Genomic DNA, 18,664 nt, shown 5'->3' with positions numbered 1-18,664 from the left:
AGCTATTAAATATGACTCCAAATCTCTTTCTTATTTCTACCATTTAGGAGTTTTCGATGTTTCAGCTTCGACGTGGTCGAGTTTAACCATCTTCTGAACTCTGACAGAAGTTAGTTTTTTTCTGGATCTAGCCTAGGCCTACATTATCTTTTAATGCAGACAAAATCAAGCCACCTATAAAAAGACTGGCAGAAGAGAAAACTGTTGCGAACTTCAAGGCAACGCGATCTTTGAGGATTATCAAAATTATTTATTTGGCTAGATTATGCATAAATGCTGCCGTTAACAATCAAGCAACGACTGAAATTGAGATTTTATTTTTTCTCAACGCCTTTGCCCTCTTTGTAATATCGAAGCGAAGTTAAAAGTAGAAACGAAAAGATTTGAATGATTTACTATTAATTTATTTGGCTATTTCTAAAACTTTACGCTCTTTTTTTTATAAGAACCTTTAAATATAAGGTCAGGCTGACTGCACTTAGTTTTTTTCTCGAAAAACTGAGGCTGAATTGTTCTTTATTTGTTCTTAAATTAATAGGGTGTAAGCAGTATCATAGCTAGTTTTTTCGCTCTGAGGAGGTGTTCAGGTCTGGTTTGCCAGCAAAGAGAGTGAGACAACCTTCATTCGCCGACAAGTTTGAATATTCACCGAAAAAGCACCCATACCTGGCTAAAAATCCTTGTTTTTGAGATAAAAAGTTGTTCAAAAATTGCATTTTACAGTAGCTCAACCTCAGCTTGTTCTCAATTTGTTCGTAACTTTTGACCAATTTTTAAGCTCGTGTTCTTATGAAATTTTTCTTATAAAAAAGGGTATTGGGGCTTCCGGCAAGTAAAAACTACTGCTTTCTACACAATATTCCCTGATATTTCAAAATTTCGTCAAACTCTGAGGGTCCGTTGAATAAATTTTGATACAGGAAAATAATTGTTTACACATTCATTGACTATATAATTACTCTTTGAAATTCTGTATACTTTGGTTGTTTGTTTTTGTCACCATTTAGTGCTAAATATCACCTACATCTTGAAACTTTGCTCTTGCTTCTATGGAGCCAATTCGAATCTACGACGCAACCTTTTTGGTATTGGGAATTTCTTTTTGCTTTGCTTTTAGAAAGAATCAATTGAAATATTAACGTTCAAGGCCCATGGGGAATGGTAAACATGAAGAAAGATAACGTTTCATTTTAATTTACTCTTCACTTTTTTCTTGTAAGATAACTTGACTCAATACGAGGCTAGTTAAAAATGCTGATTTGTGCGTTCTCACTAACAGCAACTTAATAGTTTTTATCTAGGCAGATTCCAAACCAAACTTATTTTATCCTTTTGCTTTTTTAATTACCAAAAAGACGGCACTCCAGTTTAATTTGTTTTTAAAAGAGATTCGTGTGAACTGACTATAGCATCAAAGCAGATCTATAAGATTTTTATCAACGTGTCACTGCTATGCAGCGGGCGTCACCTGTATCTCGCACCTTTTTGAGGTATTAATTCTCTCGGCTTTTATCAGCTGATTTCTATTAAGCTAAGCCACCTATTTTGAGATTTTCGATGTTTTTGGTAAGCCGTGACATTTTTTCACTCGTCGCCGAAATGAGGCTAATTCTTGAATGACCACGTTAATCTTTGCTGTTCCAATCAATTAGAATCTATATGCTGAAAGTATGTTTGTTTTTTCATGCTAGACAAAAGGGCTTATTTCATTGCAGACTTCAGTCTACCTTTTTTCTTTCCTCCACTCTGCTATTCTTCCAATAAAAACGTGCACACTATCATAACATATCGTCTCAGTCGGTTACCAACTACTTTGCTGTCTTTGTGCTAGATACTGCTAACTTTGTATCAATTTTCGACCACGTGGGGACAAAACAAAAACCGTTTACTCATGGAATATTTGAACAAATTTTCTACATGGTGCCAAGTATGAGCAGGCTTTATAATTAGGCCCAATTTCTTAACCCTCATGTGCTTTAACCAGCTGGGGTTCTGCCAGTACAAAGAAGTGTCAGCCTTCTACGTTTTGACCATGTGCAGTGCTCCCTTTACTTTTGGAAATATTTGCAAATATCAAACAGTCCAGAAACGTTGTCTCATGTTTGGCGTTTAATCTGTGCTTTAGAGAAATGAGGGGTACAACAAAGGCCACGCCCACATTAAAGGGTTTATAAAGCATTTGCTAAGAGCGCTTTTTGATTGAGTAGAAGTAGGTCTTCTTTTTTACAGTTACAATAATCTGCTTTTATCCATCTTTGGTCTGACTGTCTCTCGTTTTTTTAATGATGAATTAAAGAAAAGGTTTTTTGCTTCTTCTCCAATATAAAGGCATTTAAAATTTGCACCCAGATTATTTATGCCTGCTTGAATTGTCAAACGCCTAAATCCTAATTAAAATGATTGAATCCATATAGTTTTTATTGAAGGTCGCAGTGAACAGCTTTTTTTGCAAGGCATGATTTAATAAATTCACTTACAAATAACAGTTATAAAAATTATAACAAAAAATCTTGAAACAAGTGGTGAAATTTTGTGCTGAAGCCCAGGCCACTTAATCGGACATGGCCCGTCTTTCTCTTAAACATCCTTTAATATTTATGATTGCCTTATAAATATTTTGTGTCAGGCCAAATAAATCTCCATTCATTTCTTCGCAGCTATCTACTAAAGCTTTGAATGTTTAATGCGATCAAATCCATCTGCATCCGGTCTTGGGAGCTTTATTTAGTTACTGTATAATTCTATCAATTAATATAATAAGGGATAATTATTCATAGCATTACAGTTCATAGCTAAATGGCCTAAGGCTATAAAATTCGAGTTGGTCATATCAGTTTTGCAATACTTTGTATTCTGGTTGTAGCTGTTTTTCCACAGGAAGGTAGATGCTTGCTATGGCAAAACATATATTTCATACGAGAAACGCTTTCCTTTATTCTTGGCAAACATTGTCACGAATCAAGAAGGGGTTTTCAGTACTGTGACTGTATTTCATCACATATAATATTTCGCTAGATCAATTGAAACTAATCGTTCAAAAAGTCTTTGCTTGCAGATCCTCCCAGCTGTTTGATCTTCCCTATTTTAAATGGATTTGATAGTATTGCTTAATAGCTTTCCGCAAAGTCCTTCAAAGATACTCATGTTTAAAGAATCTTTTATCAAAGATGAATCAGAAGTCATACACATTTCTGTTTCATAAGAATCCAAGATCGTTCTATTGTAGAAGTGTACGAGACTCTTGCTGAATCGGCGAATCTTCCTGGTCCCTGAATATCAATTCTGGTAAGCTTCCAAAAAAAGTTTTGATCTGGTAAATTTTCATAAAACCCTTTCACTCATTGAACATTGTAGTGAAATTTGGTTTTTTTGCTTAAAGAAAATGCCATTTGCATTAATCATAGAATCTTATTGTCAAATACATATATAATTGGTTTGCACGTTAACCTAAGATTTATTACGAAAAGAGATCAATTTTTAAATAGAACATATATCAAGAGTATTAACCAAAGCTCTGGCATACAATGCCCTCAGGGTATCTATCAATTTTTCGTTTTATCGCATCATTGTTATTGGCTGTGCATTCAAAAACCGCGATTTTGAATGGTCTATCTTGCATGTACGATCACAAAATGGGCCTATTTTGATCGGTTTTGTAAAGGTTTTCTTTTAAGCAGCTACAAAGATGGTCTTGAGCTGCACAGTGATTGATTTCACGCAACGAAATTATTTCTTTCTTCTTGAACCTTGATGCGAAATTTTTTATTGCAAAGGTTGAAAAATGTTGTCACACTCTGAGAGTCTATTTTAGTTTTAATTCGTGCATCGCGACAGCGCAAAAGTTTCGATTTCCCCAGATGTTGGTAGACGTCTTACCGCGGGCCGCAACGTGGACCTGTGTTGTCAAGCAAAAGCATAACATCAGGCATCTATTTTAGAAATAGCACTCCAGCAGCGAGATAACATAGGCCCATCTTTGTTTGTTCCCAGGAGTCTTTGATGCCCTTCTGTACACTTGTAACCTATCGCTTTCATTCTTCGCAAGGTAAATGCTTTTCCAGACCTGTTAAGTAAATATTTCGTTAGGGGAGGTGCAACCAGCTAATATTCACATCCCGTTGCAAACTCAAGCACACTTCTACATTTGATTCGAACAGCAAGCAGTTGCAGGCATTTTCCATCAATGGCGGCGCCACCCACTAGGCTCTGGGGGGGACAAGGCAAAAAAATTTAAATCACAATTTTTTTACCACCAGAAATGCCCCTTTACCAACAAAGAACGCGAGTTTTACTTGAAATGACGGTCTATGACTAACTTTTGGTTACGTAAAGGCTGATTGAAAATTATAAGATTACACCACAAGGGTACGTTGGAAAAATATTAGCCCTCCCCCAATGTTTTCTCATCGAATTTATGCGAAATGCAAAATTGATTCTGCCGAGAACGTGTCCCCGCCAATTTTTACGTTTTTCTGGGTATTTCAGTTAATAAGAAGGCGATTGCTCACGAAATTCACAAATTCAAATCTCCAGGCTTTTCTTGCCGTGCCTAATTTTGCTCCAATATTCCCCTGCTCGTGATGCTTTTTAGCAGTTTCAGTAATCGCAATGATGCCGTTGACGTTAACAGCATTCAAAGTTAGACCAGATCCGCATAATCTCGAAACCATGTTGGGCAAGCCTCATCAAACTCTACATTAAACTCGTCAAATAAAGAATTTTTAAGGCGAATTTGGCGTGCGTATCGTTTCTGTTTGAGGTTTGAAAGCTGTGCTTTAAAGCATCTGTGGTGAGCAAGGAGATTAAGTTGTATGGCAATCTTTTGAAAACCTCGATACTGCAACGAGGGCTACCGCCCATCTTTGCGCTTCTCTAAATATTTCCAAATGGATTTAAATGCTTGTCTTTCTGTGGGTGTAATGTCTCAGACGTCATCTGTTTATATATGCAGTATTATATTTGATATCTATTGGTATTTAGTGATCCTTCCGAGATAATAGGGAATTTCGGCAAAAATGAAACGTTTTTAAAGCATTAGATCACAGCTAAAAGGGATTTCAAAATTCGACACTTTCTAAAGTCAGCGATTCTCTACGCAAGCCGCCAAATGGTCTTCCGCCGCTCTAACGCTCCACCTGTTTTCCTTGATAAAAAACTAGCACTGTAGTGTTTTAGTCATTGGCTATTGTAGTGATCGAAACCTTTTGGTATTACGCTTGAGTTCAGAAGAAAAATTTTCCACCAGTGGTGTAACAGAGGCAGCCACGGCACTAGGAATTTGGACTGGTATATCATATAGGTTTGGGGTCCCTTGAACTTTTTTATCATATCCAAAATACCAATTTCAAGGTAAAATAACAAAGTAAAGAATGCTTCCTTGTGGCTTCTGAAGGCTGTGGGCCCTTAGTTTTCGAACTAATGGTAATATTTGTCCGTTTTGCCACTAGTTTCCCCCGTCCCCGCCTTTTGAAAATTTGTCCACTAATGACATCCTTATTCAAGACTGCCCGTTTATTACGTTCGAGCCACGTGTATTAAGAATCTGCTATTTGTATAAAGCGAAGCTCGTCGAAGCTTAATGAAGCGGATCGAGGAACGAAGCATTATTAAGATCTGATTCTTTTTATAAACATCTTTTCTATTTTAAAAAACCAGCATTCTCTTTACTTTTCAACTGTTTCCAGCCTCTAGCGGCCTTGTTACGTTTGGGTGTAATCATTATCCATAATTATTATTCACCCACCTTTGTCAGCGTTGAAATGACATGATCATCTCTTTTTTATTTTAATAACGCTTGATGCGTGTACGGCATTACGTTAAAACATTTTAGATGGATGCCTCGCCCCTCTGAGGTTACGTAAACTTCTTACAAACATAATTTGATGTTTCAAGGCAAAAGCCTAAAGAAATATCATCAAAAGGCCCAAATTCTGTTGCTTCAAACATCCTTACACATCAACAGCGGGACTGGTGAAAAGTTGATTTTAAGTTATTTTTTGCAACACTCAGAATTTCTATCCCTTCATTGTTTTTATCGCTTGTCTTAATCATTATATATCAAAAAGTAACATTAGCTAGTTTATTTTTAATTTCGTTTCTTTAAATCTAATTTAAATTTTATTCTTACGTGATTTCTCCGACAGTAGTTTGAGTACTTCACTGCTCTTGTCTTGTCTACAAATGGAATTTTTCTCATTTTACAGGTTGCTTACTTTTGAAATCCTTACTTTACTATTTTGTTATTTAACCTATTAAATTTTTATATTTATCGATGTGAATCTTCTTCTCATAATTATCATAATTATCATAATTATCATATATATATATATATATATATATGATTTCTTTTTACATATTTTCTTAGGTCTCAGGGAAGTGATTACAAAGGGCAATAGTGATGAGGAATCGTAAATTACAAGAACACTCAGACATAAGATGGTTTTCTTCAATTCATAAGGTAAATTGAATTCGTTTGTATTTTTCAGTTGGAACTGAATTGAGTAATATTCAGCAAATTGACTCTCTACTTAATGGTCACCTTCTAATAACGAATACCTCCATATATTGGACAAATAAAGTTTCTACTTGTGGTCATGGGCTTGTAGAAGTTATCTCCAGAAAGCCGATAACTTTTATACAACGGTTAACTTACTCAGGTTACACATCAGCATGCTAAATAAAACCAAGAGAACTATGACAACAGATAAAATCAGATGGGTTTGCACCAAATTGTAACAGATATCTTCACTGATGACAAACTAAAGTGATCTTCAATTGACCGTTAGTAAAAATTTGCACTTGCCTTCTTCACCTGTAAAAATGTGTGTTTGCTATGAATCCTCAGTTCACAGACTCATGTGCAACCTTTTGCACCAGCAGATATTCAAACAGAGGCCCCTCTTTCTACCTTTCTATATAAAAAAAGCTTTTTTTACTTTTAAACATCGTTGAATAAGTATAAAGAATCCTACCAAGTGCTGAAATTTCAAATAATGACTTGGTCGAGGAAAATCTCTAGATTTTTGGCTCCGTTGAGCCTCTCTTGAAACACTCAACAACCTGCTTTTGCAGCTATTCCACTGGATATGCTAGAGACCATCGAGAATCAAGAAGGTTTTTGAAGAGCAACAGCTTTAGTTAAAGGTTTATTCTGTTTCATTTCCTGAGTCGCTACCTGTTTGATAATGATTGCACCTGTAAGGCGATCAATGTTTGAACCTTTTGCAGCTTGCTGCATGTTTGAAGCTCTTGACCACCCATGTCACTTCTATTGCATTTTAACAATTTTTCTTGTCTTCTTTGAGTATGCTTAGCTGTTCTTTGTTTCTTACAACTGTTTTTAGTAAAACTGCAAGCGTTGATAAAAACAAATACAAATTAGAATTGGAAGAAACATTTTTATCATAATCACCCGATCGGTTTACTTGCCATCACATTTTGCGAAGCCTTAAACCTTTTATCAGTTCTTTTCAAATTTTGTTTAGATTTTTTTATTCTTGCTCATTTTTGTTATAACCTTTTTGTTACACGCATTTTTGCCCGCTATGGCGTCACATTAGGTACACTGCAAAGCCCTTGCTAGTTATTGTCCCCCTCGACCTTGTATAATCAAATCACACTATAAGTTAGCTTTATATGTTAAAAAGTAAATAAAACGCTCGGTATATTTTCTTCAAATAACGGTATCTAGGAGGGATGCGAACGGGAAAGCCACACGAGCAGCGAAACCGTAATCGAAGCTCTATGTGTGTGTGTGTTCAGCTAGCCAGCTATTAAAACAATGTTTTCAAGTCCTTTATTGCGCTAGTCCAACATACAAAGCACCTCGAGGGCTCCGATACAGGCAACAACTGACGATTTCGCAATGCAATTTTTATGTTCTAATTTGCAAGAACAGATATTTATAGCATTGAGGTATTGTCACTATGCTGCTTGGCATTGCCATTTCGCATTTGGTTCTCGGAAGCTCTGCCTTCTAGAGTGACATTCTTAAGCACAAATGTTTGTCTTCAATCCGACATTTTTTTATGTAACACTTATTTGAATGAATGATTGTATACCGGGGCGAAATATGAGTTCGTTTGACTTTTGTTCCATTTATGTCGCATCTCAAGATAATTTCTCGTTTTCTTCCATTCTTCTTTTTGCGCAGTTCCTTCGCGCCGTTTTTAGTTCATTTCCTTCATGCAATATTAAGAGATTCAGGCCAGCGGCCTAATTTCAGCGTATTTTGCCAAACTTCAACTTCATATATATATTTTACTGCCAAGCAATGATAATAAAACTGCCCAATAATTTGATAGCTAGAAAGCTTCTCTCAATAATTATCCCTGTATGAGCAGCTTTCAATATTTCCTAATTTTCATAATTCTTACTAATTTTTCTTTCCCCTCGAAATTCAAATTGTCGAATAACATTCACTTTACTGCCATAATTCTTGCAAATTTTCGCAATTCGTTTTGCGGCGTGTCGTTATCCTCCTTCTCTCAATGATGATTTCCTTTGCTATAGAAAACAGCTTCCTTCTTGGATCCTCTTCTATCGCCTTACATTGAAAATTCATTGCGATGGGTAAGTGCTTTAGCAAGAGTTGAACAAGCCTAGCTCCGGTACGTCGATCGCTTTTCATGCAAAATTCCCGCAAAAAACTGGTAAAATTTTTCAATAATGCAGGAAAAGTAATTTCTCGTGTTCAGCTTCTCGTAAACGAAGTACTAGAATTCTTATCGATTTTCTTATCTTGTAATGATTGACTATCCTATGGGTAAAATTTAAAGTCTATGCTTTATTTGGTGGATGGAAAGAGGGAGGGTATTTGTAATATTTAAGGGCAGACTATAAAGTCAATCACTGATTTAGAGTATAAAGCCTTCACTGATTTAAGTGTATTTATTGTTGTTTAATCTCGGCGTATTGCGGTGTTTCATATTTGCTACATTTTTATCGACTTTTCGCCGCAAGAACTCCTTGGAGCCCGTCGAGCAGCCTGCTACAGTGGCCTTTTCTTCATTCACACATATAAAGTCAATGCCGACCGTGATCATTAGCTGCCAAATGTTGCTTGATAGTCTTCTCTAATGTTTATCTCAAGCTTTCATAGCATATGAATATCATTGCATCTAACCTGTCGGCATATAATGATATTTGTTTCACGTGAGGAATGCAATAACACTTTTTTTCTAGAATGTGCGAAACTATTAAACAGCGTCTGCAAGATTCTTCTTAATATCTTGCATTTATTAATCCCTGTTGTTTTTCGTTGTGTTGAGCAGTACCACAGTGGCAGTACCTTTAATCGATAGTTTTTGTTCCAGTTTATGCCGGACGCAAACTTTTCTATTTTTTTCGTTGCAACTCAAGGAAATTTCTCGAAAGACATATTTAAATATTCCTCGAGACCATACACGACTTTCTTTTCTACTATGTATCGCAAACCTTTGTACACGCTCTTGCAGTTATCGATTGCTTAAATTTGAACTTATCTAGAATTGCATATTCGTAATGATACCTTAAATTGTTATTTCAATACACTCAGTACATAATAACTGAAATTTTGGGGGTTTATCTCAAGCCAAGCGCAATGCCTCGAAAGGCATAACTCCCCCTTCTAAGAGAAAAAATTAATTATGTCTTCATCTGCAATACAGATTGGCTCAGAGCGTGAACTTTAATCTATATTATGAATCGATCCCCGGATGCTTCTCTTCCAACTTGCTTCAATCACGATATTTTAATCAGCATTTTTCTTAATTGATGTTTTAAGCTATCAAAAGAGATTGCTTTTTGTAGCTCGCAAGCGATACCGATATTTACATTTCAAGTAGCCGTTCTATTGCGGGAATGTACCTCGCTGCATAGATAGATTGAACTTGCGACAAGCCAATTTAGAATAGAGTTTCATCCTATTGTTCGTGTTGCGATTTGCTTAACAAGGTAGCCATAGGCATCAAACAAGCATCTCAGTAAAGAAAATGTTAGAACCCAAGCAACATTTTTCACATTAAAACGTGGCCACGCATACGAATGGATTTTACAGACGTTTTCTGTTTGCATTTTGACAATCGAATTCCCACATTTAGCGACCTTTCTCCCACGCCCCTGTTACTGCTTCAGCGTTTAGACCACAAAAGAATCGATTTGTCATACCTATTTGAGCCCAAAATAATGGCCATGGATATTGTATTTCGTGACGGTTGCAGGTTTTTTATCATTCGTTCTGTCTATCATTGCAAAATGTTTCCAACACGCGACGCCTAAGAGCCGTTAAACAAACAAGGTTATATACTGAAGAGCGAATACATTGAAAGGCTTTTGAATTTAGGACGCAAACCATTAAAAAAGAACAGTTTCTTTAGTGCAAGGAGCCAAAAGAATCTAAGAAAAATCTACTCTCTGAAACGAGAATTTAAAGGACTTAATTAGGCATATTTTTAGATAAGGCAATGCCTTCAAATATTCTTTAGTCTAATAAAAAAAACCCTATCTATTTTAGGAGAGGATTCTGAGATTCACATTCTGCGGAGATTCGGTCCGTTATCATTAAAGTAGATTCTACAATTCATCATATCAAGTTGCAATGATGTTTTATTTGATAAACAGACACATGACTCTGTAGTCCTTGATAACCCCAGCTGGATGTGTAGATGTTTGTTTTAATAATCTGCTTTCAATACGCAAGACTATTCGTAATCTGGCCGTGATCATTCGACCAGGCTTCATAGCGCAACCACCAATGAACTCGCTGTTAACTTTTTCCTCTTTGAATTTGAGAATGATAAGTTTAAAAGTTGCAGCAAGGCTAATACTGCATAAATTATACCTTGAGTTTTGACCAAGCGCTTAGATTTCATCTACGGGTGCCGCATCTCTCTCTCTCTCTCTCTCTCTCTCTCTCTCTCTCTCTCCCTCTCTCACTGTAGCCCATTTTAACCTCAAACTTCCTCTTTCTTTCTTCTAGAAATATTTTCTAACACACGATTGTTCAAATTAGACCAAAACTAAGTAGACCTGAAATTTTTCCCGTAGACGCCGGCCAAAATATCTAGATTTGCCGTAGACCCAATTATTTGAAATTTGATTTTGTTGTATATAACAAGGCGGCTCTAAGCTGCTACTACGATTTTCATGCGTAATGCGATCATCAGGCAACTTCAATTTGATTAAATTTGATAAAATTTTGCGTGAATATTCTTAAACCCGACAGAAAATAAACTCGCCAACGCAAAAAGATTTCCCCTAGTCCCATAAGCCACACGCAAGTCCAAGTCAAAGATCGTTTGGTGAGCTGGCACTGGGAAAGTCGGGAAAATTTTTAAGACCTCGTTGCTCTACATCAATGTTATGACAAAGCCCTCGTCTCAAAATTTGATGCTAAGTTTGCCTTTGTGAAAATAGAACAAAGAAAGAACGAGAGCAAGATTAAACCCATGAAACAAGGGAATATATCTATTTCTTCAATGCTTTCACTTAACAACAGAGATAACTCACTATAACTACTTAAGATTAAGCACATTACTGTGAACAGAAATACTTGATACTCTTTGCATAACAAACAGGCTAAGGTATTTCAAAGTGTATCACAAATAAAGACTTTTTTACGTAGGTTATCTCGGCCCTTTAAGCCTTCTTACCCCTCCCCCACGTGTCCCCTTGTGTCCCAGTAGGTCGCTTTTGCGGTTCCAAGTGCAGAAGCGCAAATAAAGAGTGTTTCCGCGGGTGTGACTTCAAGTAGAGCCAACGAGCGACGAAATAAGAAGGACTTCATCTAAACCAATCCTAGCTGGTTGGAAAGATTATACTATAAGCGGGACCGACTTTCTGACATTCAAATTTCATTTCAGATCAGACCAAACGATTCAATATCTTTGGGAGGGAAGAATAGTAACTCCCTACAACCTAACAAGTTGCACCCTGCTTGGTTGCCCCCCTTTAAATGCCTCAACCAAAAACGTCTATACAAGAACAGATCGTTAAATGCTCCTATCTCATTTAGAAGATAACAGAGGACGACAATGGCATGTTACTGTATGCTGTCCTTGTTTCTAGTTCCTTCTCTACCTACTTCATTTAGGAATTACTGGTTATATCATGCTACACACTGTGTAGGTTATTTTAGTTGTAATCTGCGAGGTTGTAATCTTGTTGTAATGTGTTTTCCTTAATTTCTTCCCTACAAGTTTATTCGCACATTCATAATAGAAGATTGCCATCCGACCTCTTTTAAAAAGTTATTTCTTGGAAATCTAAAGCAAGCATTTTTCATTGTTTGAAGCCAACAAGGGGAATGGTCAAGAAAATTTATAAAAAAGTTAATTATTCTTGTTCGGTAATTTCTCAACGTTTTATACTCAGACGAGTGTTGTAAGAAATTTACTGCCAACCATGCAGTCTTGAAATTTTTATTTACAAAAGTTTTATCAAATCAGTTACTATACTATCATTCAAAGGTATTGTTGTGTTCCCGGTTGCTTTCTCATCTAGCCTTTAAATTAACGATTTGAAAAATCAAACAGTTGATGAGTCTTTAAAAATCAAAATAACTGTGTATCTAAAATCCGCTTTTGCTAATTTAATATTTCGTTAGAGTTTGATTTAAACACTGAGCGCTAATAGAATACGTCAGCCGTAAGCCGGGAATTTCGAAGCATCAAAAGAATACGTCATTATTGAGATAAACCAGCTCCTAATTACGAAAGTTATTGTCACTAGGTCTCTATGTCTCATATTGTGAAGCGAACAAAAGAACAAAGACCTTATGAGTTGATATGGTGCGTGGTAGCTTTTTCATCCTTTCGTCCTCATGTCTATCCGTTCTCTCATTGGCTAATAAAATGCAAATACTATTCTTCATAGAGGCAATGGGTTTTTTCAGCTGTATTTTCTAAAGAACCCTTCACGAAGACATTTTGCTATAAAAGGGGATGTACCCGTCAATATTTTCAGATTTCCTCGAGCATACTTCAGTGTTCATATTTTCTTCTCGGAAGAAGAAAATTTCAACTAAATTCATTCCGGAGGTCTTTCGTAGCGGGATTCTGTCATCAGAGAATCTTTTTTTGCATCTTGATTGAATATTGGATTCTTGGTTGTTCATCAGCAAGAACAGAATTCCAATTCTGGCATCGAACTTGAATTGTTGAAGCAACTGTATTCGTGCGCTGTGCCTAGCAAATTGCTTTTTCCCATTGAAACCTGCTCGGCAAGTCACACTGTTGGGCTTGCAGAAGAAACCCTGAAGTTTCTGGTTCACGTCAGATTCTAATCAGAGCAACAGTCAAAGAAAATTTCGCTTGAAGACCACTTGGCCTTTACAAGACGTAACAAGATGAACACCTCACTGCATTGCTCTCCGAACAGCGCATTTACTGCTCCACCAGTAGAACATAATTATGAGTTTTTGCCTTTCGAAAGAACTGCATCTTTCTCGCAAGAGAACATAGATCCATTTTACGAGCAACGAGAATCAGCGCAAGTCATCCAGCCTACTCCAATATGCATGGAAGCGTACAACACCTTTCACACCCCACTTTACACATCACTAGCAGCGCAAAGCAGCATCTCCGTACCTATGATACCGCTACCGTTTCTTCACGAGCTCGGTTTCGAGACAGGATTCATCCGTAAGCGAAACGAACGGGAGCGAATGCGAGTTCGAACAGTCAACGAAGGCTACGCTCGTTTACGAGATCATCTACCGCTTGAGGTATCCGAAAAGCGAATGTCGAAAGTTGAGACTCTCCGTGCTGCAATCAAATATATCAAGTACCTCCAAGAACTTCTTGATGAGGCTGGAACGAAAGAATCAGAGCCTTGCAGAAAAAAGAGGAAGATGGTACACACAGGCGATTCTAGCAACTCAGGAAAGTTTTTGAAAATTGAAGAACAAGTCTAGGTAAAGTTTAAATAATTATAATTCAGCATCTGTGAACTAATACCTAAAGCCTGCAATCGTGTATTTAAAGACCTTCTGACTTCCTTTCTATTTAGAGTAGGCTTCAGTAATAGACAGATACCATAAACGAATCCTAAAATGAAATTTCGCTTCAAATGAAATGGCCTATATGAATGGCGTTGATTATAACGTTTCAGCAGTACTGACTAGTGGGTTATTTTCACTAGAAGTTTACTTTTGAAGTATCCTTAATTTTTCTGTGTTTCCTTACTAACATACCCGTATTTCTTTCTTTCGAACGTTAATGAATATACCTTCCAACTTTTCAGTTGACTGCTATCCAGTTCTCCGTAACCCTTCCCTATTTGTATACAACCTTCCTTATTTTGAACTGCCCTCAAACGATATCCTAAAACTGCAAGTTAAGCACCATCGAAGGCTGTAGAATATTGACAACCTGTTAAAGTTTATGCAAAGCAGAACTTCGACAAAAAGTATTATGTATTTAATCGCATGGCAGACGTTACTGTTTTTATATGCTGTTAAACAGCATACCTTCACTGAAATTGTGTACGTTAACAATCATATTTCCTTAGTATGTATTTAAAATAGATATTTAAATTTAAAATGTAGGTGCTTACTATGTAATTAAGACATTTGTATTTAAGTATATTAGAATATATCAAACAATGAAAAGAAATGTGTAATAATGTAGAATTTTTTTAATCGCTTCGCTTGTATCGATATTAAAATCATATTGTATATACAGACTAGTTTATTATGTTATGGAATATTATATATTATTTAAAGTTTGCTACAATCAATGATTTTTTGGTTATCACGAGCTTTCCGATTGACTTGCCATGTCGAAGCTTTAACTAGTCGAAGTGGTTGAATTTACGATAGACTTAGATAGGAAAATCTCATAAAGGCATTCACATATTCATCGAAATTTCAGGTTTCTCATGGTGCAAATGACTGTTATACTCCGCCAGCCAAAACTTAATTTTCGGCCACCAGTTCCATGAAAGATTTCAAACTCATTTTAGTTCAGGGGCGACACAAGGCCAACTTTGATGACAAAAATGGGCCGGAACAGTCAAACTATAGCAGTATTGCCTTAAAATATCAATGACGTTATACGCTATCTCTGTTTTGGTGTATAAAAATCTTTACATCTAATTAATTTTCATTCTAAAAAATAAAACATGAACAGCCTTGGGTTCCTTATAAAAGAAATAAGCTAATTTTCTTTAGATAAATGTGTGGATAACAATGCAACAGTGCTTGTATAAAGGCACTAAACTTCAAAGTATTTGAAACTTGAAAATATACCATTGTATTTACAGGTTTGATCAACTTATCAAAATCTAGGAATTATTTTATATCATTGTCCACGTGGGCATAAAAACAATCAAAACATAGATTGACTCCCTACAACTTCTTGTTGTAGGTTAAACTCTTCAACATTAATAACTTTTTGGGAATCATTAAAATGTTTCGTCTGATTCTCATTATTTTAACTTTCAAATTGATCCTGTGGATCGGAGCACACTCTCAAGTGGGCTGATTTTGGCCCGCTGGTCAGAGAAAACCCTAGATAAACTAGATAAGTGACAACCTCTACGGTAAAATGTACAATGCCTGCCAAAGTACTTGGAACAACCAGCAATTTGTGTTGCATTTTATATCTTTCATTCCTTTTCCTAAATAAATTACTCCTTTCGCCCCCTCCCCCTAAAACAATGTTGATAATTTAGAAAAATGTCATAAAAGAAGCGCAAAAGTAAGTGTTACATAAAAACCTAACCCGTTTCATAGTAAACCAACATGGTTCCGTGGGGGAGAGGGGGATGATTGATTTTCACCCTTGGAAACTGACGTCAGTGTTCCAAGACTTTTGACAGGAATTGCATCTGTAAAACAAGACTTCATATTGAACTTTCAGCAGCTAAATTACAAAATATTCTCCTGTTTTTTTTATCATAATATCATTTCTCAATAATGTTGATTACGAATAGAAGATTGAAACCCTGTTTGTAACTTTGTCAAAATCTCTCTTTTATTTATTTGTTATATTTACCTCTTTACTCAATTTGCACAACTAAGTTTATCTTGAGAGTCGAAGATCTGAAAATTTGATAATCTCAAGTTTGATCGCGATAAAGAAATTAACGCTATTTTGATAATCGCAAGTTTGATCGCGATGAAGAAATGAACTCCCTCTATTTTTCATTATAATTCATTTCATCATATTCAGTTTACGATTTCGTACTTCCTGGCCATCGTTCCAAAAAGGTTAATACGTGCTCTTGCTTTTTAGATATAGTAATTTTCGAGAATGCTTTAATAAGAGTCACGATCAAGGTTTCGCCCAGCGATAAAGAAAACATTTCAAACCTTAATTGCACATTAAATATCAGTCTGTATTCTACAAAGCCTGGGGGGATGGGGGAGGTGGATGACAAGTTTTTCTCCATTCAATTGTTTACAATATAATGATAAGTCACTTGGAAAGCTGTATCAAAACTATTGAGTAAGATGTTGCCTCTTTTCGTTGGCTATCACATCAAGGCTTGTTGAAACGTGACCTCATATTCGTTATGTGATATCTTGCACAATAGTTTCGAAACGGGGCTTTATCTTTACACGTAACAAAACTCGGGTGAATCAATCGAAACTTTGATCAATACAATCTACAGATTGGAACCCTGAAATCTGTACATATCACATCACACATAATGAGAATATTGCACGCCCGCAAAGCATGCACGTAAAATAAGGAACTTGTCAGCTATTTTAACTGGCTTATTCCAGCTGGCCAGTAATTTGGACACGGGATTTGATCTTATTTGAGCTGACCTTTAATTTCTGAATCGGATTTTATCCCCATGCAAATCTATCTCACTTTCTCTAGTTTACTATCTATTCCGTGACGTTTCTTGGCATTTGGAGGCTACGAAATATTTCTGGGGTAATAACACTTAAGATATTAAGAAAACTTGCAAGGTCTTTATCTCAATATAGTGCTGAATTGTATTTGTTATTTGTCGAAAAACTCACACTTGTTTGATAATGAGTCCCACTGATAGCAAATCATACTTTGACACATTTTTTTTACAAATTATTTGCAATCTTCCAGATTCTATGTAAGAGAGAAATCGATTTTCCAAGAAAAGTTTTTTCACGAAGAAAACCTCTCCTACAGCAAATCTGTGGTTGTCAGAATAAACTGCTGAAAAGTTGTAAGCTCTTCTATAAGAATACTTGGCTCTAGTTTTAGTCTAGTATTTCTTACTTTTTCGCAAAATTTCCGCTTCATGTGTTTCTTATGTTGTGTCCGGACATAACCTCTGCTTGAAAAAGTAAACATTGCTATTTTGCTTATCGCCTTCTGTTATTCTGTTCCTATTCTTTCATTTTTAATTTTTGCTGGTATTTTATTTCTTGAGTTTTGTTGAATTTCAGCCTGCCTTGTTTCCTATGTTGTTCTTATTTTTTGGGAAAATCTTTTCCTGATGTTTCTTATAAGGGTTGTTATTATAAAGAAAGTGTGTATTCGATAAGCTTAAGAGAAGTCATCTTGTTTTAGTTAGGATAATTGCTTATGTTTATCCCAAAGATATTATTGTCCATGGCTTTCCCTACACTCCTGAAATTTTATATATAGTTAGTCTGTTTGAAACATATCAATATTGTTTGAAATCTTAGACACATCCTGAAGACATTAATTTCTTGCTTAATGCCTTATTAGCAGAAGTTGCAACTTGTTACCATCTTTGTTCTGTACACCAAAGCTACCATAGAGAATCAGTTACAAAATCGTGTTCTGTTGTTGTTAATTACTTTCAATGACAAGAGCCCTTAGGGTTTTATTTAACTTTGTTCAAAGCACTTCACGTTTAAATTCTTAGCAAAGCTACCGACAATGTAGGTCAACTGCAGTCAACTTTATTCAAAATATTCCTTTTTATAGCACTTCACAACCTCTCCTTTTCATGGCTTCAATTTCTTTTTCAATCATACTTTGACGTCCTTCTAGTCAGAAGGCGGAAATTGCGCTGCTGTGATCTCCGTGAGGGCCCTCCATTCATCTCTGTTCCGTACCGATTTTATGGCTGCTGGCAAATTTTCTCCTGTACAGTTTTGGATATATTTTTGTTCCATGCAGTTTGTGGTCGTCCCCTTGGTCTTCTTCATTCACTGCCGCCTTGACAAAACAACAATCACATTCACAACTTCATTGTCACTTCGTGCAAACTTAATGTTATACATGTGTCCGACAATGCATGCAAGTTCTTGTTTGTCCTTTTTGCATCGAATATTCACTCGCCTTTTTTCAAATATCTTCACTCCTATTATAGTACAACTAGTCGACGTCACCTCATCTTCACAAATATACTCCTATTGTTTCAATAAACCTGCAATAGAGAACAGTTAAAGAAATGCATTATGTCAAAAGCCATGTTGCAGAAGCGTGAAGAGCCTTATTGTACATGGTCCAGGTTTAAGGTCTAACTAGATTCTGCTGTAGCGTCCGTAAAATGAGGCAGTAGCGAAACAAAGGCTCATGGAATAGGTCTAAAGTAAAACTAATGTCATGTCCACGTTTGGGGTGTGGCACCCGCTTTGAAGGTATTCCGTTGTCAAAACCAAGAGTTTCTGCCATCTAGATGTGTTTGTCGTCGATTCTTGGCAAATAAACAATGACTCGCCCAAGTAATCGGCAAATGGGACCAGGACAACAATCTTGAGTAGAATATCTCAATGTCC

General features: G+C 36.2%; 1 protein-coding gene across 1 annotated transcript; it reads left to right on the top strand.

Moving 5' to 3' along the window:
• The first annotated feature begins 12,697 nt into the window (after nucleotides 1-12,697).
• On the top strand, nucleotides 12,698-18,413 carry LOC135682933 (achaete-scute homolog 5-like). The gene has a single exon (XM_089113521.1). It carries the CDS (start codon nucleotides 13,325-13,327, stop codon nucleotides 13,889-13,891), a length of 567 nt encoding a protein of 188 aa, XP_088969647.1. The 5' UTR covers nucleotides 12,698-13,324; the 3' UTR covers nucleotides 13,892-18,413.
• Nucleotides 18,414-18,664: the final 251 nt, after the last annotated feature.

The sequence above is a fragment of the Rhopilema esculentum genome, chromosome 17 (assembly GCF_057945365.1).
Source record: "Rhopilema esculentum isolate cy_ngs chromosome 17, ASM5794536v1, whole genome shotgun sequence".
Lineage (NCBI taxonomy): Eukaryota > Metazoa > Cnidaria > Scyphozoa > Rhizostomeae > Rhizostomatidae > Rhopilema > Rhopilema esculentum.
Note: the sequence above shows the minus strand (reverse complement) of the source record. Positions and strands in the feature narration are given on the sequence as shown.